The sequence below is a fragment of the Salmo salar genome, chromosome ssa10 (genome assembly GCF_905237065.1).
Source record: "Salmo salar chromosome ssa10, Ssal_v3.1, whole genome shotgun sequence".
NCBI lineage: Eukaryota > Metazoa > Chordata > Actinopteri > Salmoniformes > Salmonidae > Salmo > Salmo salar.
Genome location: NC_059451.1, coordinates 43,096,249 through 43,123,233, shown reverse-complemented (window position 1 = coordinate 43,123,233; position 26,985 = coordinate 43,096,249). Strand labels below are relative to the sequence as shown.

The following is a 26,985-nucleotide window of genomic DNA, read 5'->3' as shown; positions in this document are numbered from 1 at the left end:
GTATATAATATACAGGACGTTATGTGATCAACCGTAGACTTTAATTCTATAGACGCCAGGCAGTCAATCCCTGTAACATCACATAAAGACCATATTAATATTTGTTTTGACAACACAATACCAACCACACACAGCTTGCCTGCCTCCTTAGAAACACTGGCAACTGTCAAATAGAGTGAAAACTCACTACTGACGCTTTGAGTGCCAATCCTTTATCTACCTCATGCTGTTTGTGTATATAATATACAGTACGTTATGCATGTGTGGCTGTCTGTTTGTGTATATAATATACAGTACGTTATGCATGTGTGGCTGTCTGTTTGTGTATATAATATACAGTACGTTATGCATGTGTGGCTGTCTGTTTGTGTATATAATATACAGTACGTTATGCATGTATGAATGTCTGTTTGTGTATATAATATACAGTACGTTATGCATGTGTGGCTGTCTGTTTGTGTATATAATATACAGTACGTTATGCATGTGTGGCTGTCTGTTTGTGTATATAATATACAGTACGTTATGCATGTATGAATGTCTGTTTGTGTATATAATATACAGTACGTTATGCATGTGTGGCTGTCTGTTTGTGTATATAATATACAGTACGTTATGCATGTGTGGCTGTCTGTTTGTGTATATAATATACAGTACGTTATGCATGTGTGGCTGTCTGTTTGTGTATATAATATACAGTACGTTATGCATGTGTGGCTGTCTGTTTGTGTATATAATATACAGTACGTTATGCATGTGTGGCTGTCTGTTTGTGTATATAATATACAGTACGTTATGCATGTGTGGCTGTCTGTTTGTGTATATAATATACAGTACGTTATGCATGTGTGGCTGTCTGTTTGTGTATATAATATACAGTACGTTATGCATGTGTGGCTGTCTGTGAGAGTGAGAGAGAAGAAAAGAGAGAGATGCTTGGCATTGATGTTACCACTTTGTGTTGATGTTTTCATGCGTCTTTGCTCTAAATTCAAACAGAAGAGAAACCTGCACACTGCTCTTGCTCCTATCACTTAAAGCTTTAATAAAATAAGTAATTCGGACAAGGGAAGTGTGCGGATTTCTCTTTTGTTTTAAGTTATCACATTATTCCCACGCACCTGCAACCGGATAACTCAGATATACATGTGCTTTTTAAAATGTTTAATGTCTCTCTGCTCTGACAGGGTAAAATGGGTGAGATCGGACCGCAGGGATCTCCTGGCCCACTAGGACCTGAGGTAAAACACTGACATCATTAAAGCCACACTCTGTTAAATGTCTGCTATTATGTTTCTTTCGCTTTAATGGTCATTGAGCTACTGATACAGCTCAATATGATGTCATCAAATGATGTCATAAACCTCTGTCATATAGTGCTATACATGGTCAAACAAGTAAACCATGCAAACTGAACCAATCACTAAAACATATCGTCCTGATCTAAGAGTTTGTTCCTACACACTGTTGTTATAGTCAAGTTCAAATTCTAGTTCTGTTGGGACCATATTGTATCCCTGTCCTATTACTTGCCAGAGATCTTTTCAAGTTCAAGTTTGAAATGTATTGTCCCAGAGGGAAATTGGTGGCAGAGATGGGATAGAGAAACCGCCCTGAGACTGTCTGAGGCGATCTGCTCTACTACCTGTATTCTGTCTGGGGTCAGGGTGTAAACTAATACACACTATCACTACACTAACACCATAAAACCCGATCAACCCCACATCACTCTTTATCTTTACCCTCTGATTAGACAGTGTGTAAAAGCAACATGGGCACTGGTCTATATTAACTATAGTTATAGCCGTATAGTGCCTTTGTATGGCATCTATCTTTTTAGTTGATCACAGGTTGTCACAACCAGGTGAGACAGTGTGTAGAAGCCACGGGTCCAGGTCCAGTGTAATGCCTCATAGTGCTTTTTATGACTGCTCAGTATCTATCTCTATGGCTGCTGCCTCCCTCCCAACCCTAGATCATGTTAAACTCCTGTCCTGGTCCATGAGACAGACACATGTAAACAGTAGATAAGCTAACAGAGAAGACACAGTAAGGAACTAAAACCATCATGGGCACAGGTCCAGAGTAGTGCTTTAGACTGCCTCTTTATTGCTGCTCACTATCTATAGTATCTCTACGGCTGCTGCCTCCCTCCCAACCCCAGGTCAGCCACTCTCCTGTGTTGAATGAATGCTAAACACTTGAGATAAGGTCGTGAACTTGGGGGACAGAGTCCAACTTGAGAGGACAGGATACACACACCAAGCAAACTGAACCATCTGCGAAATACATCGATAGCACTCCTTAAACCCACCACAGATATACATTGATAACACTCCTTAAACCCACCACAGATATAGATTGATAACACTCCTTAAACCCACCACAGATATACATTGATAACACTCCTTAAACCCACCACAGATATACATTGATAACACTCCTTAAACCCACCACAGATATACATTGATAACACTCCTTAAACCCACCACAGATATACATTGATAACACTCCTTAAACCCACCACAGATATACATTGATAACACTCCTTAAACCCACCACAGATATACATTGATAACACTCCTTAAACCCACCACAGATATACATTGATAACACTCCTTAAACCCACCACAGATATACATTGATAACACTCCTTAAACCCACCACAGATATACATTGATAACACTCCATAAACCCACCACATATATACATTGATAACACTCCTTAAACCCACCACATATATACATTGATAACACTCCATAAACCCACCACAGATATACATTGATAACACTCCATAAACCCACCACATATATACATTGATAACACTCCATAAACCCACCACATATATACATTGATAACACTCCATAAACCCACCACATATATACATTGATAACACTCCTTAAACCCACCACAGATATACATTGATAACACTCCTTAAACCCACCACAGATATACATTGATAACACTCCTTAAACCCACCACAGATATACATTGATAACACTCCTTAAACCCACCACAGATATACATTGATAACACTCCTTAAACCCACCACAGATATACATTGATAACACTCCTTAAACCCACCACATATATACATTGATAACACTCCTTAAACCCACCACAGATATACATTGATAACACTCCTTAAACCCACCACAGATATACATTGATAACACTCCTTAAACCCACCACAGAAATAAAGTACATACAGTAAGCTTTCCTTCATCCCTGTGTCACATTGGTTCTGATTTATTCCCAATCTAGCAGATCTACAAGACAGCAGGATAGCAGGAGACCATAGATAGGAATATATAGGATTTGGAAAGTCAAACTAATCCAAACGTATCCTGTTATGTTCTCGGTGTGTGCACATCATGTGACTCACAGACTAGATGTCTTTTAAGTTTTTATCAAACTGAATCTAACAATGTCTCACTTGTTTTACCATCCGTCCTATAAATGTTGTAGCTCTACTTTATGCTGGTTAACTGTTTGTTGCCTTGTCAAGATCAAAGAGCCCAGAAAGGTTCACTCCATTTGACTCTTTTTGGCCCTGTTAAAACACCACATCTGTAAACCTGATAGATCTCCATAGCTTTCTCTCCCCCTTTCTCCCTCTCCTCCTCTCCCCCTCTCCTTCTCCCTCTCCTCCACCAACTCTCCCCCTCTCCTCCTTCTCCTCCTCTCCCCACCAACTCTCCCCCTCTCCTCCTTCTCCTCCTCTCCCCACCAACTCTTCCCCTTCTCCTCCTTCTCCTCCTCTCCCTACCAACTCTCCACCTCTCCTCCTCTCCCCCACCAACTCTCCCCTTCTCCTCCCTCTCCTCCTTTCCCCCACCAACTCTCCCCCTCTCACCCTCTCCTTCTCCCTCTCCTCCTCTCCCCACCAACTCTCCACCCACTCTCCCTCTCTCCCCCTTTCTCCCTCTCTCCCCCTCTCTCCTCCCCTTCTCCCTCTCCTCCTCTCCTCCACCAACTCTCCTCCCACTCTCCCTCTCTCCCCCTCTCACCCTCTCCTTCTCCCTCCCACTCTCCCCCACCAACTTTCCTCCCTTTCTCCCCCTCACCCTCACCCTCTCCCCACACCAACACTCCTACATCTTTCCCCCTCCCCATCCCCTGTTTTAATTGAGCCGGCCATGCCATGCTGAGACAGGTGTGTCTGACAGTCTTCAGCCAACATCTCTATCCATCACCCCCTTTACATCAGGTTCATATAACATAGCTAGGCCCAGTCACTCTTTAGATACAGATGTATTGACCTTGCCTACCCGTCTTACAGAGGGGTCAGTGTGCTCTCTGTTCTCATCATTGTTAATCCATAAAGTATTTTTTTAGAAAAGAGGGGCAGTGTGGGTCTGACCCTGACACAGATATAGCAATATACAAGCATATATATGTAGATAATCCTCCACTCCCTTTCTGTACACACATATCTAAAGAAAGTATAATGTAATAGAATGAATATAAAGTAACTGAATACATTCAGGTGTGTTCAGGAGTGTGTCATGTTAGATGTGGCATCAAACCTATATGATCACATCTGTCTTCTGATTAATGATGTCGTCAAAGAACCAGGTGGTTCATTATAACTCTTTTATTGTATTTCATCCTGTTTCATTTCTCAGGGTTTTCCTGGAGACATCGGTGTGCCAGGTCCCAACGGCCCTCCTGGACCTAAGGTAAAGCACTGTTTCCACAACTCAACTCAAAATGCTTAATCAGCAGGGGTTCGAACCAAAATTATTATTTTTTTGTTCTGAACAGAACCAAACATTTTTTTGTTCGGTTCCACTGTTCTGACCTGCAAAATAAAATTTTGAACTGGTTGGAACCCCAAAAAAGTACCAGTTTTTAAACCTCTGAAATATATACAGGTTTTATATTAAGCTCGACATTAGGCTGCGGTAGGCTATGCTTCAGAGGGGAGGGGCAGGTAGCCTACACATTGACAAGATTTTCAGCAGGCAGACAGACGGACGGACGGACGGACGGCAGGCAGGCATACAACAGACAGACAGACAGACAGACAGACAGACAGACAGGAAGGAAGGAAGGAAGGAAGGAAGGAAGGAAGGAAGGAAGGAAGGAAGGAAGGAAGGAAGGAAGGAAGGAAGGAAGGAAGGAAGGAAGGAAGGAAGGAAGGAAGGAAGGAAGGAAGGAAGGAAGGAAGGAAGGAAGGAAGGAAGGCAGACGCAGGATTACCTTTCTGAGTGACAGAGTGAGGGCTTTGCATAGGCGCTTTGCTCTGTTTTTTGTGGTACATAATTAACCGGTTCCCATGATTTTAAAATAATGGTTTTGTTCCGAAACAATTTACAGTAGATCATTTTTGTTCCCAGTTCTGATTCTGTTCCTTGAAAAATGAATTTATTTTCCGCTGTTCTGTTCCCTGAACCGGTTCCAACCCCTGATCCTCAGTGCATCTTCCACTCCTGAGGATTCATTTGTGTGTTTTCGATAATAGCAACACATCTGTTTTGTATGACATACCATGTATCCTGCTCTGTTGCAGGGACTCCTAGGTGCCAGAGGGCCACAGGGACCCCCAGGGCCAAAAGGAACAGAGGTAAGAGACATTATCAAGAACTTGTAGCTTGTGGGTGAGAACCACTAAACTACTGTACATCATACTCAGAATACTGCAGACACAACTGAACATGCAGGAAGCTAACAATATTTAGTTTGCATTTGATTACAAAACAGATTCTCCGTTTATACATACAGTTGAACCTGTAACCAGAGTTGAGGCGGTTGGCATTGCTACATTACGTTCAGGCTATGTGGAGCACTATGTAGAGCTGTAGAGTGATTCCAGGTCCCAGGGCATGTTCCACTGTACTGTATACCGTCATGATTCATCACTGGGTGCTAATCAAAAACAAGGCAGACTCCAGGGCTTTCCAGGCAGCAGTGGAAAATAAGAACAGAAGCCTTGGCAGTGTGTACAGTACAGTGTGTACAGTACAGTGTGTACAGTACAGTGTGTGCAGTACAGTGTGTACAGTACAGTGTGTGCAGTACAGTGTGTACAGTACAGTGTGTGCAGTACAGTGTGTACAGTACAGTGTGTACAGTACAGTGTGTACAGTACAGTGTGTGCGGTACGTACACTTTTCCATTGTGCTAGTGTTACGGTATTGGCACCCAACTCAACTGTGGTACCAAGTTGGGAGGCCCCTCAATCTCTCTCTCACTCTCTTTCCTGGCACGGAGTCTTATTGCATAGCCTGCAAGAAAATGCTGTAGAGTTCAATCACTATAGCATTAATAACTTTCCCTTAAGCTGATCAGAGAAAATGTCTCAAAGCAGAACATCATACATGCTAATCATTGGAATCATCAAGCTCTCCTTCAGGCAGTGTGGACATAGAGAGAAACATCCAGGTCACTCTGCTAGGGAGAACACAGTGATCGATGAGAGTACTCACACACACAGCTAGCTAGTGTTACTGCCAGTGCCCAGTGATGTTACCAGGTCCCCAAATCCAGCTGTATATGATGCATTGCACTGTGTTGACCTGTTTTACTGTGTATTTCCAGGGTGATGAGGGACACCTTGGCCCACTTGGCGGCCCTGGCACCACTGTAAGTGTCTCCAGCCCCCCTTCAAATCACACTGCAGATACACAACCTGCATGTTTTCCTGTTGGTCTCCATCTCCACCCATTTCCTGGTGTTTCATCATGAAGTGACACAGATGAGATGTGATAAAACATGAAAAGCTGATGCATCCTGTAATGTGTGTGTGTGTGTGTGTGTGTGTGTGTGTGTGTGTGTGTGTGTGTGTGTGTGTGTGTGTGTGTGTGTGTGTGTGTGTGTGTGTGTGTGTGTGTGTGTGTGTGTGTGTGTTTCTCTACAGGGGAGAGTTGGAAGGAAAGGCTACATAGGGGAACCTGGACCTGAGGGACTGAAGGTAAGAAGTTACTATCAGCTTGCATACTGTACGTATGCTGTATTGGACTGTTTAGAAAAACAACTAACACAGTGTCAGTCGATAAGGTCCATTTGCAGATATGGTCCAGTGTGTGTGTAACCAGCTCTTTCCCTTGGTGTTGTGTCTAATCATAAGCTAACTGTCCAGAATAATTCCATAACAGTGAGCAATATAACCAGGGTAGTAGGAATGAAAACTAACATTATATATACAAAAGTATGTGGACACCCCTTCAAATTAGTGGGTTTGGCTATTTCAATCACACCTGTTTCTAACAGGTGTATAAAATCGAGTGCACAGCCATGCAATCTCCATAGACAAACATTAGCAGTAGAATGGGCTTACTGAAGAACTCAGTGACTTTCAACGTGACACCTTCATAGGATGCCACCTTTCCAACAAGTCAATTTGTAAAATGTATGACTTGCTAGAGCTGCCCCGGTCAACTGTAAGTTCTGTTATTGGGAAGTGGAAACGTCTAGGAGCAACGACGGCTCCGCCGCGAAGTGGTAGGCCACACAAGCTCACCGAACGGGACTGCAGAGTGCTGAAGCGCTTGTCGTGTAAAAATCATCTGTCCTCGGTTACAACACTCACTACCGAGTTCCAAACTGCCTCTGGAAACAACGTCAGCATAAGAACTGTTCGTTCGGACATTCATGAAATGGGTTTCCATGGCCGAGCAGCTGCACACAGGGGAAAGGAAAGGCTGCCTTATCTGTTGTTCTGTTCCTTAGCAAGGCAGTTAGCCCACTGTTCCCCCGGGCGCCTAAGATCACCATGTGCAATGCCAAGCGTTTGCTGGAGTGGTGTAAAGCTCACCGCCATTGGACTCTGGAGCAGTGAAAACATGTTCTCTGGAGTGATGAATCACGCCTCACCATTTGGCAGTCCAACGGACAAATCTGGGTTTGGCGGATGCCAGGAGAACGCTACCTGCACGAATGCATAGTGTCAACTGTAAGGTTTGGTGGAGAAGGAACAACGGTATGGGGCTGTTTTTCATGGTTCAGGCTAGGCCCCTTAGTTCCAATGATGCAAAATCAATACAATGACATTCTAGATGATTCTGTCCTTCACACTTTGTGGCAACAGTTTGGGGAAGGCCCTTTCCTGTTTCAGCATGACAATGCCCCTGTGCACAAAGCGAGGTCCATACAGAAATGGTTTGTCAAGATCGGTGTGGAAGAACTTGACTGGCCTGCACAGAGCCCTGACCTTAACACCATCGAACACCTTTGGAATGTATTGGAACACCGACTGCGAGCCAGGCCTAATCGACCAACATCAGTGCCCGACCTCACTAATGCTGTTGTGGCTGAATAGATGCAAGTCCCCGCAGCAATGTTCCAACATCTAGTGGAAAGCCTTCCCAGAAGAGTGGAGGCTGTTATAACAGTAAAGGGGGGACCAACTCCATATTAATGCCCATGGTTTTGGAATGAGATGTTCGCCGAGCAGGTGTCCACATTCTTTGGTCATGTAGTGTACTATCTAATTGACATGGCCCGCTTACCACTTTTGAGGTCTTAGTTTAGTTTTCTTGTTTAGGTTTTTCTCTTTAAAACAAAGAGCAAAATTCCAGACGTGTTCTTCACGTTACTTCATTAGAGTTAACTGGTGTGAACCCAGTGCAAGGCCTTGTGCCTTCATTATTACTGCTGCACAATGTGGCAGATGTTTATTACTATGGATTACGCTTTAGTGTTTTCCTCTGAATGCCATGCAAGTCAGAGTCCCTGTGTTTGTGAATGAGTTGGCTACTTGTGTTCAAGCGGAGGTGGTTGTGTAATAAATGTATTGAGCCTTATTAACAAAGAGAAGGAATTCTCCCTGGACTGTTATAGAGCATAATGGAAACCCGCAGGAGGGAAATAAACAGAAACAGAAGAAATCAAGAGCATTTCCATGTGTGCTTTTTAATCATTTGTTTATTTAAAACCCTGTGTGTTCAAGCTGTTGATCATGTGACTGAGCGACCATCGGCTGGATCTTAACATCTTAACACACAGGAAGAAAATGTACTAATGTTTTGTTTTGATGTTCTGGTTTTCAGGGGGAGACCGGGGACCTTGGCGGCATTGGAAAAAATGGACCGCAAGTGAGTCTGGTGTTTTTTGCTGACTATGCATGAAATCAAAGTCAGTGATTAACCACTTCTTAGTTTGTTAATGTGCAGTACAGCGACTGTCTGGGATAAGTTATTAAGTCACTACTTCCTGCTGTTCTCGTATAGGAAGAGTCTCAAAGCAGAGTACTCATACGTAGAATGTTTATAGTGCTTTTCTCAGACCTAAAGATGCAGAGTGGTTGGTTTTCATTAGTCAGTGCAGTGATGGAGATGTAAGGGTCTTTATGTGGTTTAGTATGGCGAGGGAGGAGGAAAAGGATAGAGGAGGAGGTGATGGAGGCAAAGAGGGGTAGGGAGGTAGAGGAGGAGGGGTAGGGGTAGGGAGGTAGAAGAGGGGTAGGGAGGTGGAGGGGGAGTAGGGAGGTGGAAGGAGGAGGAGGGGATAGAGAGGTGGAGGAGGAGGGGTAGGGGGAGGCGGGGGTGGGGAGGTGGAGGAGGGGTGTGGGGGAGGAGGGGTAGGGAGGTGGAGGAGGAGGGTTGTGGAGGAGGAGAAGGGGATAGGGAGGAGGAGGGGTAGGGAGGTGGAGGAGGAGAGGCTAGGGAGGTTGAGGAGGGGTGTGGAGGAGGAGGGGTAGGGTTGTGGAGGAGGAGAAGGGGATAGGGAGGTGGAGGAGGAGAGGGTAGGGAGGTGGAGGAGGGGTGTGGAGGAGGAGGGGTAGGGAGGTGGAGGGGTAGGGTTGTGGAGGAGAAGGGGATAGGGAGGTGGAGGAGGAGGGGGGGTAGAGAGGTGGAGAAGGAAGTGTAGGGAGGTGAAGGAGGAAGAGGGGTAGGAAGGTTTTTCTCTAGCAATAAACGTGTGTGTTTTATCCAGAAATTGGCAGCATAAGGATCTCCAGTGAATGATATTCTCTGGAAGTTACCTCATTTTGGGCTTGCCTTTGTTTGTTTGAGGCAGGGACAATGTTTTTTTTTGTACATTTAAAAAACGCCCTCTTGAAGGAAACTAACTGCATAACTGGACTCTTGTTGTTGCCTTTAGAAACATACACACTGCACATCTCTACAGTAGAAATACTCAAGAAAATAAACAATGACGATCCAGATGAGAATGATCTATGGTCATCTATGTTCATTCATCAATAACACGTCATGGCTCTCTACTAGTAATGGAACAACATCAGTGACCCGACTAGTTTTCTAAAACATCTGTGGAATAATACTATTACTTTGGATTGGTCTAATTAACTGCAAAACTGCAACGTTTCAAAAGTCTGTTTTTGTTGTTTTTTGGTCCAGATAGTCTTTTGACACCCAACACAAAAGCAGCAACATGTTTTCCCATGCAAGAAATCCACACACAACCCTCTCATGCATGTCACATCTCAATGCCTTATGCCTCTCTGTGTTCGTCAGGTCCCTTTATGCTAGTATTTGCATTGTGTGCGCTGTGGAAGCCACAGCCACTGAATAGGACTTCCAAATGGCTCCCTATTTCCTGCATAGTACACTAATTTTGACCAGAGCCCTATGGGCACTATTTAGGGAATGTGGTGCCATTTGGGACACAGCCTCTGTGTTGCGTAGGAGAGCACACATGAAAGGGATTAACCATTTACCACAGACTGTATCTAGCTAGGACCCCTTTGAAGCCAATGAAGAGCCTCGGGCTCCATGTAAAAAAAGACCTCAGCTTGGAAACACATGGAGCCTCTTATGAACGTCATTACATCACTTTCCAAGTAAATCTAATCTGGAGGGTCTGAGAGAGACTGCCGATGGGTTGGCTAACTGCAGGTTAGCCCTGGTCAGGAGGTTCCTGGCTGAACGTGTTCAATGTTGTGTCACGTAGAGAGCACTTAATGCAACATGTTGCCAGTAAAGCATTTGAACCAATCTTTTACTGGGAGTTTTTATAATATGATCAGCTGTATTTTTTGGGGCCAAATTAGATTGGCCCGTCAAGTGTTCCAATTTCGGGTGACCCACAATATAAAAATGAAATGCTTCTAAATTGAATCGCTGCTGAGGGCATTGACAGGTTTGCGGTTTGCTCTGAAACACACGATACTCAGGTTTACCTGGGCCGAAGAGAGAGATAGAGAGAGGAAGAGCGAGAGACTAGTAGCACATGACAACAGAGATAATGTCTTAATTCTCTTCTACAGTACTTACTATGGTGATATCAGTCTCACTCCCTGACTGCTCTGCTCTTCTTGTAACCTCCACTCAGACATGTCTGACCCAGGGCTGAGAAAGCAGACTGCTGTATACACACACACACCTGGGGAAAGCATATCGCTGTATACACACACACCTGAGAAAGCATATCGCTGCAGATACACACACACCTGAGAAAGCAGACCGCTGTTCACACACACACCTGGGAAAGCATATCGCTGACACACACACACCTGAGAAGCATATCGCTGTATACACACACACCTGAGAAAGCAGACTGCTGTATACACACACACACCTGGGAAAGCATATCGCTGTATACACACACACCTGAGAAAGCATATCGCTGCAGATACACACACACCTGAGAAAGCATATCGCTGCTGATACACACACACCTGAGAAAGCCGACCGCTGTATACACACACACACCTGGGAAAGCATATCGCTGTATACACACACACACCTGAGAAAGCATATCGCTGTATACACACACACCTGAGAAAGCAGACCGCTGTATACACACACACACCTGGGAAAGCATATCGCTGTATACACACACACACCTGAGAAAGCATATCGCTGTATACACACACACCTGAGAAAGCAGACTGCTGTATACACACACACACCTGAGAAAGCATATCGCTGTATACACACACACCTGAGAAAGCATATCGCTGTATACACACACACCTGAGAAAGCAGACCGCTGTATACACACACACACCTGAGAAAGCATATTGCTGTATACACACACACTTGAGAAAGCAGATTGCTACAGACACACACACACCTGAGAAAGCAGATTGCTACAGACACACACACACACCTGAGAAAGCAGATCGCTGCAGACACACACACACACACACACCTGAGAAAGCAGATCACTGCAGACACACACACACACACACCTGAGAAAGCAGATCACTGCAGACACACACAAATCAAATCAAATTTATTTATATAGCCCTTCGTACATCAGCTGATATCTCAAAGTGCTGTACAGAAACCCAGCCTAAAACCCCAAACAGCAAGCAATGCATGTGAAAGAAGCACGGTGGCTAGGAAAAACTCCCTACGAAAAACTCCCTAGAAAGGCCAAAAACCTAGGAAGAAACCTAGAGAGGAACCAGGCTATGAGGGGTGGCCAGTCCTCTTCTGGCTGTGCCGGGTGGATATTATAACAGAACATGGTCAAGATGTTAAAATGTTCATAAATGACCAGCATGGTCAAATAATAATAATCATAGTAGTTGTCGAGGGTGCAACAAGCACGTCCGGTGAACAGGTCAGGGTTCCATAGCCGCAGGCAGAACAGTTGAAACTGGAGCAGCAGCACGGCCAGGTGGACTGGGGACAGCAAGGAGTCATCATGCCAGGTAGTCCTGAGGCATGGTCCTAGGGCTCAGGTCCTCCGAGAGAAAGAAAGAAAGAGAGAAAGAAAGAGAGAATTAGAGAGAGCATATTTAAATTCACACAGGACACCGGATAAGACAAGATAAATACTCCAGATGTAACAGACTGACCCTAGCCCCCCGACACATAAACTACTGCAACATAAATACTGGAGGCTGAGACAGGAGGGATCAGAAGACACTGTGGCCCCATCCGATGATACCCCAGACAGGGCCAAACAGGCAGGATATAACCCCACCCACTTTGCCAAAGCACAGCCCCCACACCACGAGAGGGATGTCTCCAACCACCAACTTACTGTCCTAAGACAAGGCCGAGTATAGCCCACACACACACACCTGAGAAAGCAGATCACTGCAGACACACACACACACCTGAGAAAGAAGATCGCTACAGATGGAGCTCTAAAACTCTCCAAGCCCCATCTGAAGAAAGCCTAGTTTCCTACTGTTAAATGATACAGGATACCATGTTGTCCCCCTTCATGCTACATTTAAGGTATTCTGTGTGCATCGGGAGTCACTAGTGTTCCCATGACTCCCAGCTGCCTGCCTCTGTCTCTACTCACAGCCATTACAGTCCAACTGCAAATCTCAGCAGCCTGCATGCCTGGGGCTATGCTAAGGCTTATACCATACTCTGGATATGTTTTTTGCGGTTGGCTACTGTGTTTTCATAAGCTGGCTTTATGTACTGTACGGATGAAAGTGTCAGGTATTGCGAATGTATGTTGTTTATTATACAGTGGGGGGAAAAAGTATTTGATCCCCTGCTGATTTTGTATGTTTGCCCACTGACAAAGAAATGATCAGTCTATAATTTTAATGTTAGGTTTATTTGAACAGTGAGAGATAGAATAACAACAAAAATATCGAGAAAAACGCATGTCAAAAATGTTATGAATTGATTTGCATTTTAATGAGGGAAATACGTATTTGACCCCCTCTCAATCAGAAAGATTTCTGTCTCCCAGGTGTCTTTTATCCTAACCGCAGCTTGATACCTGTATAAAAGACACCTGTCCACAGAAGCAATCAATCAATCAGATTCCAAACTCTCCACCATGGCCAAGACCAAAGAGCTCTCCAAGGATGTCAGGGACAAGATTGTAGACCTACACAAGGCTGGAATGGGCTACAAGACCATCACCAAGCAGCTTGGTGAGAAGGTGACAACATTTAGTGCGATTATTCGCAAATGGAAGAAACACAAAAGAACTGTCAATCTCCCTCGGCCTGGGGCTCCATGCAAGATCTCACCTCGTGGAGTTGCAATGATCATGAGAACAGTGAGGAATCAGCGCAGAACTACACGGGAGGATCTTGTCAATAATCTCAAGGCAGCTGGGACCATAGTCACCAAGAAAACAATTGGTAACACACTACGCCGTGAAGGACTGAAATCCTGCAAAGGTGCCCCTGCTCAAGAATACATATACATGCCCGTCTGAAGTTTGCCAATTAACATCTGAATGATTCAGAGGACAACTGGTGAAAGTGTTGTGGTCAGATGAGACCAAAATGGAGCTCTTTGGCATCAACTCAACTCACCGTGTTTGGAGGAGGAGGAATGCTGCCTATGACCCCAAGAACACCATCTCCACCGTCAAACATGGAGGTAGAAACATTAGAAACACCTTCAATCAGAGGCAACGATAAACAGCTGCCTCCAATTGAAGGCCCCAATCCCAATTACCTAAACATAGAAATAGAATGACTAGACGGAACATAGAAATACACTAACATAGAACAGACCAAAACCCCGGAATACATAAATCAACCACCCCTCTACATAAACACACACCCCGAACATATAAAACAAATACCCCCCTGCCACGTCCTGACCAAACTACAATAACAGATAACCCCTTTACTGGTCAGAACGTGACAGTACCCCCCCCCCCCCAAAAGGTGCCGAACCCGGATGCACCTCACACAATTTTTTTTTAAATAAACACAAAAATAAATCCTCCCGTGCTACACCCCCCCTCCCCAAACCTCCTACTGTGGAGGTGGCTCAGGCTCAGGCCTTAGTCCCCCACCTGACCAGTCCACCCCTACTGAATACCTCGGCCTGAAGCGTGTCACTGTAGACCCTGGACTGTATTCTGGGAGCTCCGGACTGTAGGCCGACTCTGGGAGCTCCGGACTGTGGGCCGTCTCACTCGGTTCCGGACAGTGGGCCGTCTCTCTACGAGGCACTGTCGTCAGACACTCTGGACGAGGCACTGTCGCCGGAAGTTCTGGACGAGGCACTGTCGCCGGAAGTTCTGGACGAGGCACTGTTGCCGGACACTCTGGACGAGGCACTGTTGCCGGACACTCTGGACGAGGCACTGTCGCCGGACACTCTGGACGAGGCACTGTCGCCGGACACTCTGGACGAGGCACTGTCGCCGGACACTCTGGACGAGGCACTGTCGCCGGACACTCTGGACGAGGCACTGTCGCCGGACACTCTGGACGAGGCACTGTCGCCGGAAGTTCTGGACGAGGCACTGTCGCCGGAAGTTCTGGACGAGGCACTGTCGCCGGAAGTTCTGGACGAGGCACTGTCGCCGGAAGTTCTGGACGAGGCACTGTTGCCGGAAGGCCTGGTGCATGGGGCTGGCTTAGGATGCGCCAGACTAAGGACACGCACCACAGGGCTAGTACGAGGAGCAGGGACAGGACGAGCTGGACTGGGCTGATGCACTGGAAGCCTGGTGCGTGGGGCTCTTACTGGAGGTATCAGACTGGAGACACGCACCCCAAGGCTAGTGCGAGGAGCAGGAACAGGATGTACTGGACTGGGCTGACGCACTGGAAGCCTGGTGCGTGGGGCTGGCTTAGGATACGCCAGACTGGAAACACGCACCTCAGGGCTAGTGCGAGGAGTGGGAACAGGATACACTGGGCCGTGAAGCATTACTGGAGGTCTGGACCACACAACCCCTACGGGCTGAGTGCTCACTCGGGCATGGCACTTGCGAGGGGCTAGAATCATTCTCACCGGACTGTTCGTGCGCATAGGCGAGATCGTGCGCACTTCCGCATAGTACGGTGCTCCTTTGATCCTCTGTTCCCCATAATAAGCACGGATAGTTGGCTCAGGTCTACTGCCTGCCCTAGCCAAACTACCTGTGTGCCCCACCAAAAAACATTATTGGGGCTGCCTCTCCGGCTTCCTTGCCAGCCGTGTTCCCCAGTAGCGTTCCCAGTCTTCTTTAGACTTCCTCCATGGGCCCTCTCCGGCCAGAATCTCCTCCCAAGTCCACGACTCTAGATAACTCCTCTGCTGCTCCTTCCTCCGCTGCTTGGTCCGTTGTTGGTGGGAGGTTCTGTAACGGTCATCGTAGGAAGTGGACCAAGGCGCAGCGGGTTGAGTGCTCATTTTAACTTTTAATAAAGAACACTGAAAATACAAAACAAGAAAACACACGAACACACAGTAATGCAGGCTACACACAGCAATGTACAAACAACCTCCCACAATTCCCATAACAAACACACTCCTAATTATAGGACCTTCAATCAGAGGCAACGATAAACAGCTGCCTCCAATTGAAGGCCCCAATCCCAATTACCTAAACATAGAAATAGAATGACTAGACAGAACATAGAAATACACTAACATAGAACATAGACCAAAACCCCGGAATACATAAATCAAACACCCCTCTACATAAACACACACCCCAAACCATATAAAACAAATACCCCCCTGCCACGTCCTGACCAAACTACAATAACAGATAACCCCTTTACTGGTCAGAACATGACAGCCTCCTACAAAGTAAGACAACCACAGTGACCACACTGGGTTTAGCAAACTTGGTACATGTTTTCACCAGCCTCTAACTACCCTTTTCAGGATGCACTGGGGTCAAGAGACGCAGCTCCTCTCCTCGCCATAGTCTCTAGCGCTGGGCCAAACCTCAGCCCTTTATCCAGATGACTGATCTGGAAGTGATTATTCTCTTCATGTTTTTTCTGATATTTACATTAGCCAGTGTTCTCTTCGTTAGCAAGAGGTCCACACGTATATGGCAAAGGTCAGTGGGATGTTAGATCATTCTTCCAGCTGGACTAGAACTCTGCTGCTGCAGGCCTGCTACACAGAGCTGGGTGGCAGAACACTGTGTACAATTACATTGTTTGCTAAGAGTCCCAAAAATTAGAACCGAGCATGGAAAAAGGTCCTTTCATTACTCAGCCCCCTGGTCTTGGAATTCCCTCCAAGCCAACCTACAAATAGATAAACAGGTTCTTGAGATATGTAGTTGTTTGTAGTTGTCACCTGATGTCTCTAGTTTGTGTTGCGTTATGTAAGGAAGCATGTTGTTTTACTTCACACACATCCACTATTAGTTTGTGTTGCGTTATGTAAGGAAGCATGTTGTTTTACTTCACACACATCCACTATTAGTTTGTGTTGCGTTATGTAAGGAAGCATGTTGTTTTACTTCACACACATCCACTATTAGTTTGCTGTTGAATTTGTGCGGTTGCCAGTGTCTTTTGTCTGTTTTGTCTTAAATGTTTATTGTATTTTTTATCCCAGCCCATCCCCACAGGAGGCCTTTTGCCTCTTGCCAAGCAGTCAATGTAAATAGTACTTTTTTCTTAATTGATAGCCTGTTTAAATAAAGGTTAAATAAAACATGTAAAAAATAGAATCAGCCCAGGTTAAATGGATGGATTCATCAGTATACTGTATTTACAGAGGATTGGTTGGGATAACACACAACAGTCAGGTAAAAACTGTACATGGATACAAGAGTGTACTGTATATGAAGTAAACAAAGGTCCCAGACTTTAGAATACTGCTGCTGGGCAAAAAGTATACTATAGTTAAAGAAATGAGAGACCCGCACACAGAATATGGGCCCCAAGCACTATACCATGTGTGACCTCATTTCTTTACCTACAGCAGGAAATAGCCTAGGACTATGGCTTGTGAATACTGGGAAAGGAATGTATGTTTTTATTGCCTTGTTCATACAACACAAAATTAGCATTTTGACATACATGTCATTGCCTCATTACTTTTTTAGTAACATGAAACATTGCATGTAATAATTACATTGTTCAGTTTAATGTGCTCAACTTTCATTGAGGGAATTTCCCCCCATTGCATGTGATGGCACTACTTACCCCATCCTTACATCACCAATACACAGTCATCTATGACCCCCTGCATTCCTGCTGTCAAAACAGGTTGAAAAGAACCAAGTGATGGGTGGGGATCATGTCTCCCCTCATAGACGTACTTTACCCTGACTTGTGTATGCTATTGACCACTCTTTCTCTCGCCCTCTCTCGCTCTCTTTCTCTCACTCTCTCTCCTCTCCCCTTTCTCCCTCTCTCTCTCTTCTCTTTCTATCTCTCACTCTCTCTCTTTCTCTCACTCTCACTCTCTCTCCTCTCCCCCTTTCTCCCTATCTCTCCTCTCTCCCATCTCTTTCTATCGCTCTCTCTCTCGCTCTCTCACTCTCTCTCACTCTCTCTCCTCTCCCCCTTTCTCCCTCTCTCTCTTCTCTTTCTATCTCTCACTCTCTCTCTCTCTCTCACTCTCTCTCTCCTCTCCCCCTTTCTCCCTATCTCTCCTCTCTCCCATCTCTTTCTCTCGCTCTCTTTCTTTCTCTCTCTCACTCTCACTCTCTCTCCTCTCCCCCTTTCTCTCTCTCTCTCTCTTCTCTTTCTATCTCTCCTCTCTCCCATCTCTCTCATCTCTTTCTCTCGCTCTCTCTCGCTCTCTCTCTCACTCTCTCTCACTCTCTCTCCTCTCCCCCTTTCTCCCTCTCTCTCTCTCTTCTCTTTCTATCTCTCTCCCATCTCTCGCATCTCTTTCTATCGCATCTCTTTCTATTTCATCTCTCTCCCATCTGCAGGGTCCAGCGGGCCTGATCGGTACGTCAGGGGGAGCTGGAGATCCTGGTGAAAAGGTAGAGTGGGGTTGTTTCTGCCACTAGGCTTTGAGTGGATTAGCCAGACGCTGAGGGCCAGGCAGACAGACAGACCGAGAGACAGACAGACTTAGACAAACACTGACCACCCTCACATCCATATCAATAACAATATCATAAACATCACCCAATATCATAAACATCACCCAATATCATAAACATCACCCAATATCATAAACATCACCCAGCAATTACTGTGTTCCCACTGTCTCCTTAGACTTCACTCAACCAACCCTGCATCTCAGTCTCACACATTGAAATGTAACTTGAAATGTAAAGTGATCTTTTGAACTTTTTGGCAAAGAAAGCAAACACACACACACACACACACACACACCACACACTCAGCTGGGTCATGCTCCTTAAATATGTGATTCATTTTAAGTCTCCATGCTGTATGAGGATAGAGAGACCCCTCGGGGATGTTTCCCAACAAGTTCCTGTGCTTATGACAACACTAAACCCCAATCATCACCCTTCAACCCTCAACCATCAGAACTCAGCTTCCCCTGCTGCTCCCTGACTGTTGACTTAAATTACTTTACTGAGTTCCTGACTGCTGATTATTGACAGACACTCAGTTGGATGCCCCGGTCCAGCTCCCTAGCCTACCCAGAAACACCTTCTCTCTGTCAGAACATTGCTCTAAAATGCCTGCTCTCTCAGACAGACCTACACCTCTCTCTTTCCATTTTTCTCTCTCACTATCTTTCTCTCTCTCTCTCTCCCTCTCTCTATATATCTAACTCCCCCCTCTCTCTATCTTTATCTCTCTCACTCTCTCTCTCTTCCTCTCTCTCTCTCTCCCTCTCTCTATATATCTAACTCCCTCTCTCTCTCTCTCTCTCTCTCTCTCTCTCACTCTCTTTCTCTCTCTCTCCCTCTCTCTATATATCTAACTCCCCCTCTCCCTCTCTCTATATATCTAACTCTCTCTCTCTCTCTCTCTCTCTCTCTCTCTCTCTCTCTCTCTCTCTCTCTCTCTCTCTCTCTCTCTCTCTCTCTCTCTCTCTCTCTCTCTCTCTCTCTCTCTCCCTCTCCCTCTCTCTATATATCTAACTCCCTCTCTCTCTCTCTCTCTCTCTCTCTCAGACAGACCTACGTCGTTGCCCCTCCTATTACTTACATTGTATCTGTCAGCACCAGAACCAGCCGTACCCTGTCAGCCAGTGAATTCCTTTCAGATTAAATACATTTAATCCAATTACACAGTTTGATTTAGACAGATTTTTCAAATACAGAGCTCTAAATCTATTCTTTGTTTTTAAGTACTGTAGGCTGGTTACAGTGAGGGAGTAGTTTATCAGTGCTTGTACAGTCAAGACAGGAGAACAGTGGATTAAAACATAAATGATACAGACTGTTAGAGACTAGAGGAGAGACCCAGTCAGACTGTTAGAGACTAGAGGAGAGACCCAGTCAGGCTGTTAGATACTAGAGGAGAGACCCAGTCAGGCTGTTAGGTACTAGAGGAGAGACCCAGTCAGACTGTTAGATACTAGAGGAGAGACCCAGTCAGACTGTTAGATACTAGAGGAGAGACCCAGTCAGGCTGTTAGATACTAGAGGAGAGACCCAGTCAGACTGTTAGATACTAGAGGAGAGACCCAGTCAGACTGTTAGATACTAGAGGAGAGACCCAGTCAGACTGTTAGATACTAGAGGAGAGACCCAGTCAGACTGTTAGATACTAGAGGAGAGACCCAGTCAGACTGTTAGATACTAGAGGAGAGACCCAGTCAGACTGTTAGATACTAGAGGAGAGACCCAGTCAGACTGTTAGATACTAGAGGAGAGACCCAGTCAGACTGTTTGATACTAGAGGAGAGAACCAGTCAGACTGTTAGATACTAGAGGAGAGACCCAGTCAGACTGTTTGATACTAGAGGAGAGACCCAGTCAGACTGTTAGATACTAGAGGAGAGACCCAGTCAGACTGTTAGATACTAGAGGAGAGACCCAGTCAGGCTGTTAGATACTAGAGGAGAGACCCAGTCAGGCTGTTAGATACTAGAGGAGAGACCCAGTCAGACTGTTAAATACTGGAGGAGAGACCCAGTCAGGCTGTTAGATACTAGAGGAGAGACCCAGTCAGACTGTTTGATACTAGAGGAGAGAACCAGTCAGACTGTTAGATACTAGAGGAGAGACCCAGTCAGACTGTTTGATACTAGAGGAGAGACCCAGTCAGACTGTTAGATACTAGAGGAGAGACCCAGTCAGACTGTTTGATACTGGAGGAGAGAACCAGTCAGACTGTTAGATACTAGAGGAGAGACCCAGTCAGACTGTTTGATACTAGAGAAGAGACCCAGTCAGACTGTTAGATACTAGAGGAGAGACCCAGTCAGACTGTTAGATACTAGAGGAGAGACCCAGTCAGACTGTTAGATACTAGAGGAGAGACCCAGTCAGGCTGTTAGATACTAGAGGAGAGACCCAGTCAGACTGTTAGATACTAGAGGAGAGACCCAGTCAGGCTGTTAGATACTAGAGGAGAGACCCAGTCAGGCTGTTAGATGCTAGAGGAGAGACCCAGTCAGACTGTTAGATACTAGAGGAGAGACCCAGTCAGACTGTTAGATACTAGAGGAGAGACCCAGTCAGGCTGTTAGATACTAGAGGAGAGACCCAGTCAGGCTCATCCATCCACAACCTACAGAGTTTTACTGTAACAAGCTGGCCAGTCCTGTTACATAGTGTGAGTGGGATATACTATAGACAGACATTAGTATCCACTTTAAATGCCCACTCTGTGATATTGACAGCTGTCACTCTAGCCTGTACTGTGTTCTGGAGGCTCTCAAAATCCTCTCAAATCCTGTGGAGCCGATAGGTTTATGGTTGGATGTATGGAGTTGCAGGTCGGTGGTGGTGCAGGTTAACGATCCTTCTCCTGTGCTTGTGTTTCCCAGGGTGACCGTGGTCCTGCAGGTCCATTGGGTCCTCCTGGGGAGATGGGGTCCAGGGTAAGTACAGAACTAAGTACACAATGTCTATATGCACCACTTAGAGAGAGTGTCTGGAAGCATTACATTGGTGGCAGGTTGGCAGCTCAGTCCCTGCCTCCCAGGAGTTTGGAGGCATATCAAAAGCACTTTTTGTTATCTTAGTTTCTGTCTTTTCTGTGTTTGATCAACTGTAACTCTGAACCTCAAGGCAGTATCTATAAATGATGTAACTACTGTATGGCTCTGTCCCATATCTCAATATAAATGCTATTTCCTCTTTAGCGTTCGGGATACCTGTCTTAGAGCTCTGTACACTATCCCCCTATGTTCTCTTCCCCTGTCTATCTGTGAATGCTTTTCTGTAGTTCCTCTCTCTCTGTCTGTCTGTGAATGTTCTTCTGTAGCCTTGACCTATGTCCCTCTCTCTCTGTGTCTGTCTGTGAATGTTCTTCTGTAGCCTTGACCTGTGTCCCTCTCTCTCTGTGTCTGTCTGTGAATGTTCTTCTGTAGCCTTGACCTGTGTCCCTCTCTCTCTGTGTCTGTCTGTGAATGCTCTCCTGTAGCCTTGACCGGTGTAACTGTCTCTCTCTGTGTCTGTCTGTGAATGCTCTTCTGTAGCCTTGACCTGTGTCCCTCTCTCTGTGTCTGTCTGTGAATGTTCTTCTGTAGCCTTGACCTGTGTCCCTCTCTCTGTGTCTGTCTGTGAATGCTCTTCTGTAGCCTTGACCTATGTCTCTCCCTCTCTCTCTCTCCCTGTGGTTAAGCCCTGTCTGTGTCTGTGAGCGTTCTAGTGTAGCAGAGCTTTGTGAGCACTGCAGTGTTCTGTGGAGTGTCTGGAGACAGAGAGAGACTGGTTGATGTTCCTTGCTGGATTAGGGCCTGTGGACAGACAGCTCCAGCTTTGTGTCTTTGGTCACCAGCCCTGAGCTTCTGGCTGGCTGGCTCCCTGGCTGATCGTCTGGCTGCTGACGGGCTGCTTGTCTCCTTGGCTGGCTGGCTGGCTGGCTGGCTGGCTGACTGGATGGATGGCTGACTGGCTGCCTGTCTCCTTGGCAGCCTCGCTGGCTGGCTGGCTAACTGGTTGACTTGCTGGCTGTCTGGCTGACAGGTTGGCTGGCTGGCTGGCTGGCTGGCTGGCTGACTGGCTGCCTGTCTCCTTGGCAGCCTCGCTGGCTGGCTGGCTGGCTAACTGGTTGACTTGCTGGCTGTCTGGCTGACAGGTTGGCTGGCTGGCTGGCTGGCTGGCTGGCTGGCTGGCTGGCTGGCTGGCTGGCTGGCTGACTGACTGGATGGTTGGCTGGCTGGCTTCAGCCAGTTAGTGGGATGAGTGATGGTGGCCCTGGCCAAACCTTCCTGTCCCGTAACAGCCACACTGCAGACAAGCAAAACCACAAAGTCAAGGGCTTCAGGAATAATTCAGTGTTGATGTCAGGGTCCTTGTAAAATACAGTTTTCTTTTGGAATGATTGCATAACAGGGATGGAGTTTCATTTTAATGATTTTATTTTAGTTAACCGTTGGCATAGATTGTATGTACAGAGGGAGAGTTGCATACACACACTGCTCCCTGTACTAATCAGAAACCTTGGCTGTGTTCCTCTCTCTTGTTCTCTGGCATTAGTTCGAGCTTAGTACACTGAAGGAGAGACTTTTCTCAATCAATCAACCAATCAATCAATCAACAATCACATTAATGGTTACATGCCCAGACAAGGAAATTGCCAAGTCTCCTACAATTAACAGCTTACTTTGCAAAATGTACTTTACTTTCCTCACTAATTGTTTGTCCTTTCTTCTGGTTTCTGTTTTGGTCCAAGGGGTATCCAGGCTTACCAGGCGGTCCCGGCGATGTAGGTCTGCAAGGCCCATTTGTAAGTCTTCAGCAATGAAACTTTGTTGTGAAATATGTCTGACGTTCTATCCCACTCATATAATGTTAGGATAGCATTTTCTCTCTATCTCCCTCTCTCGCTATCCCTTACTCTCTCTCTCGCTCTCTCAATTCAATTCAGTTCAAAGGGCTTTATTGGCATGGGAAACATATCTTTACATTGCTAAAGCAAGTGAAATAGATAATCAACAAAATTGAAATAAACAATACAAAACGTACAGTAAACATTTTCAAAGGAATACAGACATTTCAAATGTCATATTATGGCTATGTACAATGTTATAACGATGTGCAAATAGTTAAAGTACAAAAGTGAAAATAAATAAACATAAATATGGGTTGTATTTACAATGGTGTTTGTTCTTCACTGGTTGCCCTTTTCTTGTGGCAACAGGTCACAAATCTTGCTGCTGTGGTGGCACACTGTGATATTTCACTCAATAGATATGGGAGTTTATCAAAATTGGATTTGTTTTCGAATTCTTTGTGGATCTGTGTAATCTGAGGGAAATATGTGTCTCTAATATGGTCATACATTTGGCAGGAGGTTAGGAAGTGCAGCTCAGTGTTCACCTCATTTTGTGGGCAGTGTGCACATAGCCTGTCTTCTCTTGAGAGACAGGTCTGCCTACGGCGGCCTCTCTCAATGACAAGGCTATGTTCACTGAGTCTGTACATTATCAAAGCTTTCCTTAATTTTGGATCAGTCACAGAGGTCAGGTATTCTGCCACTGTGTACTCTCTGTTCAGGGCCAAATAGCATTCCAGTTTGATCAGTTTTTTGGTTAATTCTTTCCAATGTGTCAAGTAATTATCTTTTTGTTTTCTCATGATTTGGTTGGGTCTAATTGTGTTGCTGTCCCGGGGCTCTGTGGGGTGTGTTTGTGTTTGTGAACAGAGCCCCAGGACCAGCTTGCTTAGGGGACTCTTCTCCAGGTTCATCTCTCTGTAGGTGATGGCTTTGTTATGTAAGGTTTGGGAATCGCTTCCTTTTAGGTGGTTAAAGAATTTAACGGCTCTTTTCTGGATTTGGATCAATAGCGGGTATCGGCCTAATTCTGCTCTGCGTGTATTATTTGGTGTTTTACATTGTACACATCTTTGTAGAATTCGACATGCAGAGTCTCAATTTGGTATTTGTCCCATTTTGTGAATTCTTGGTTGGTGAGCGGACCCCAGACAACCTCACAACCATAAAGGGCAACAGATTTTAATTTGATGTTCCTTTTGATTGCATAGAAGGCCCTTCTTGCCTTGTCTCTCAGATCGTTCACAGCTTTGTGAAAGTTACCTGTGGTGCTGATGTTTAGGCCGAGGTATGTATAGTTTTTTGTGTGCTAGAGGGCAAATGTGGCTATATGGAATTTGTATTTCCAAATCAAATCAAATCAAAGTGTATTTTTCACGTGCGCCGAATACAACAGGTGTAGACCTTACAGTGAAATGCTTACTTACAGGCTCTAACCAATAGTGCAAAAAATGTGTCAGGTGAACAATAGGTAAGTAAAGAAATAAAACAACAGTAAAAAGACAGGCTATATACAGTAGCGAGGCTATAAAAGTAGCGAGGCTACATACAGACACCGGTTAGTCAGGCTGATTGAGGTAGTACGTACATGTAGATATGGTTAAAGTGACTATGCATATATGATGAACAGAGAGTAGCAGTAGCGTAAAAGAGGGGTTGGCGGGTGGAGGGTGGCGGGACACAATGCAGATAGCCCGGTTAGTCAATATGCGGGAGAACTGGTTGGTCGGCCCAATTAAGGTAGTATGTACATGAATGTATAGTTAAAGTGACTATGCATATATGATAAACAGAGAGTAGCAGCATCGTAAAAAGAGGGTAGCCATTTGATTACCTGTTCAGGAGTCTTATGGCTTGGGGGTAAAAACTGTTGAGAAGCCTTTTTGTCCGCTTGCCATGCGGTAGTAGAGAGAACATTCTATGACTGGGGTGGCTGGGGTCTTTGACAATTTTGGTGTAGAGGTCCGCCTGGTGTAAAGGTCCTGGATGGCAGGCAGCTTAGCCCCAGTGATGTACTGCGCCGTACGCACTACCCTCTGTAGTGCCTTGCGGTCAGAGGCCAAGCAATTGCCGTACCAGGCAGTGATGCAACCGGTCAGGATGCTCTCGATGTTGCAGCTGTAGAACCTTTTGAGGGTCTCAGGACCCATGCCCTTTCCTGAGGGGGAATAGGCTTTGTCGTGCCCTCTTCACGACTGTCTTGGTGTGTTTGGACCATTCTAGTTTGTTGTTGATGTGGACACAGAGGAACTTGAAGCTCTCAACCTGCTCCACTACAGCCCCGTCGATGAGAATGGGGGCGTGCTCGGTCCTCCTTTTCCTGTAGTCCACAATCATATCCTTAGTCTTGATTACGTTGAGGGATAGGTTGTTATTCTGGCACCACACGGCCAGGTCTCTGGCCTCCTCCCTATAGGCTGTCTCGTCGTTGTCTGTGATCAGGCCTACCACTGTTGTGTCGTCTGCAAACTTAATGATGGTGTTGGAGTCGTGCCTGGCCATGCAGTCGTGGGTGAACAGAGAGTACAGGTGGGGACTGAGCACGCACCCCTGTGGAGCTCCAGTGTTGAGGATCAGCGTGGCAGATGTGCTGTTACCTACCCTCACCACCTGGGGGCGGCCCGATAGGAAGTCCAGGATCCAGTTGCAGAGGGAGGTGTTTAGTCCCAGGATCCTTAGCTTATTGATGAGCTTTGAGGGTACTATGGTGTTGAACGCTGAGCTGTAGTCAATGAATAGCATTCTCACATAAGTGTTCCTTTTGTCCAGGTGGGAAAGGGCATTGTGGAGAGCAATAGAGATTGCATCATCTGTGGATCTGTTTGGGTGGTATGCAAATTGGAGTGGGTCTAGGGTTTCTGGGATAATGGTGTTGATGTGAGCCATTACCAACCTTTCAAAGTACTTCATGGCTACGGACGTGAGTGCTACGGGTCTGTAGTCATTTAGGCAGGTTGCCTTTGTGTTCTTGGGCACAGGGACTATGGTGGTCTGCTTGAAACATATTTGTATTACAGACTCAATCAGGGACATGTTGAAAATGTCAGTGAAGACACCTGCCAGTTGGTCAGCACATGCCCGGAGCACACGTCCTGGTAATCCTTCTGGCCCCGCAGCCTTGTGTATGTTGACCTGTTTAAAGGTCTTATGTCGACGGAGAGCGTGATCACACAGTTGTCCGGAACAGCTGATGCTCTCATGCATCCCTCAGTGTTGCTTGCCTCAAAGCGAGCATAGAAGTGATTTAGCTCGTCTGGTAGGCTCGTGTCACTGGGCAGCTCACAGCTGTGCTTCCCTTTGTAGTCTGTAATAGTTTGCAAACCCTGCCACATAAGACGAGCGTCGGAGCTGGTGTAGTATGATTCAATCTTAGCCCTGTATTGACACTTTGCCTGTTTGATGGTTCGTCGCAGGGCATAGCAGGATTTCTTGTAAGCTTCCGGGTTAGAGTCCCGCACCTTGAAAGCGGCAGCTCTACCCTTTAGCTCAGTGCGAATGTTGCCTGTAATCCATGGCTTCTGGTTGAGGTATGTACAGTACAGTCACTGTGGGGATGACGTCCT

The 26,985-nt window shown here is 45.9% G+C and overlaps 1 protein-coding gene across 1 annotated transcript in view; it reads left to right on the top strand.

Annotated features, from left to right (window-relative positions):
* LOC106560452 (collagen alpha-1(XXIV) chain) overlaps nt 1–26,985 on the top strand; it is a 199,288-nt gene that overhangs the window by 86,819 nt on the left and 85,484 nt on the right. The window contains exons 19-27 of the mRNA XM_014123375.2: nt 1,188–1,241; nt 4,629–4,682; nt 5,516–5,569; nt 6,544–6,588; nt 6,863–6,916; nt 8,994–9,038; nt 18,478–18,531; nt 21,468–21,521; nt 23,321–23,374. Coding sequence (XP_013978850.2) covers nt 1,188–1,241; nt 4,629–4,682; nt 5,516–5,569; nt 6,544–6,588; nt 6,863–6,916; nt 8,994–9,038; nt 18,478–18,531; nt 21,468–21,521; nt 23,321–23,374 — 468 coding nt within the window. The remainder of the gene's footprint in view (nt 1–1,187; nt 1,242–4,628; nt 4,683–5,515; nt 5,570–6,543; nt 6,589–6,862; nt 6,917–8,993; nt 9,039–18,477; nt 18,532–21,467; nt 21,522–23,320; nt 23,375–26,985) is intronic.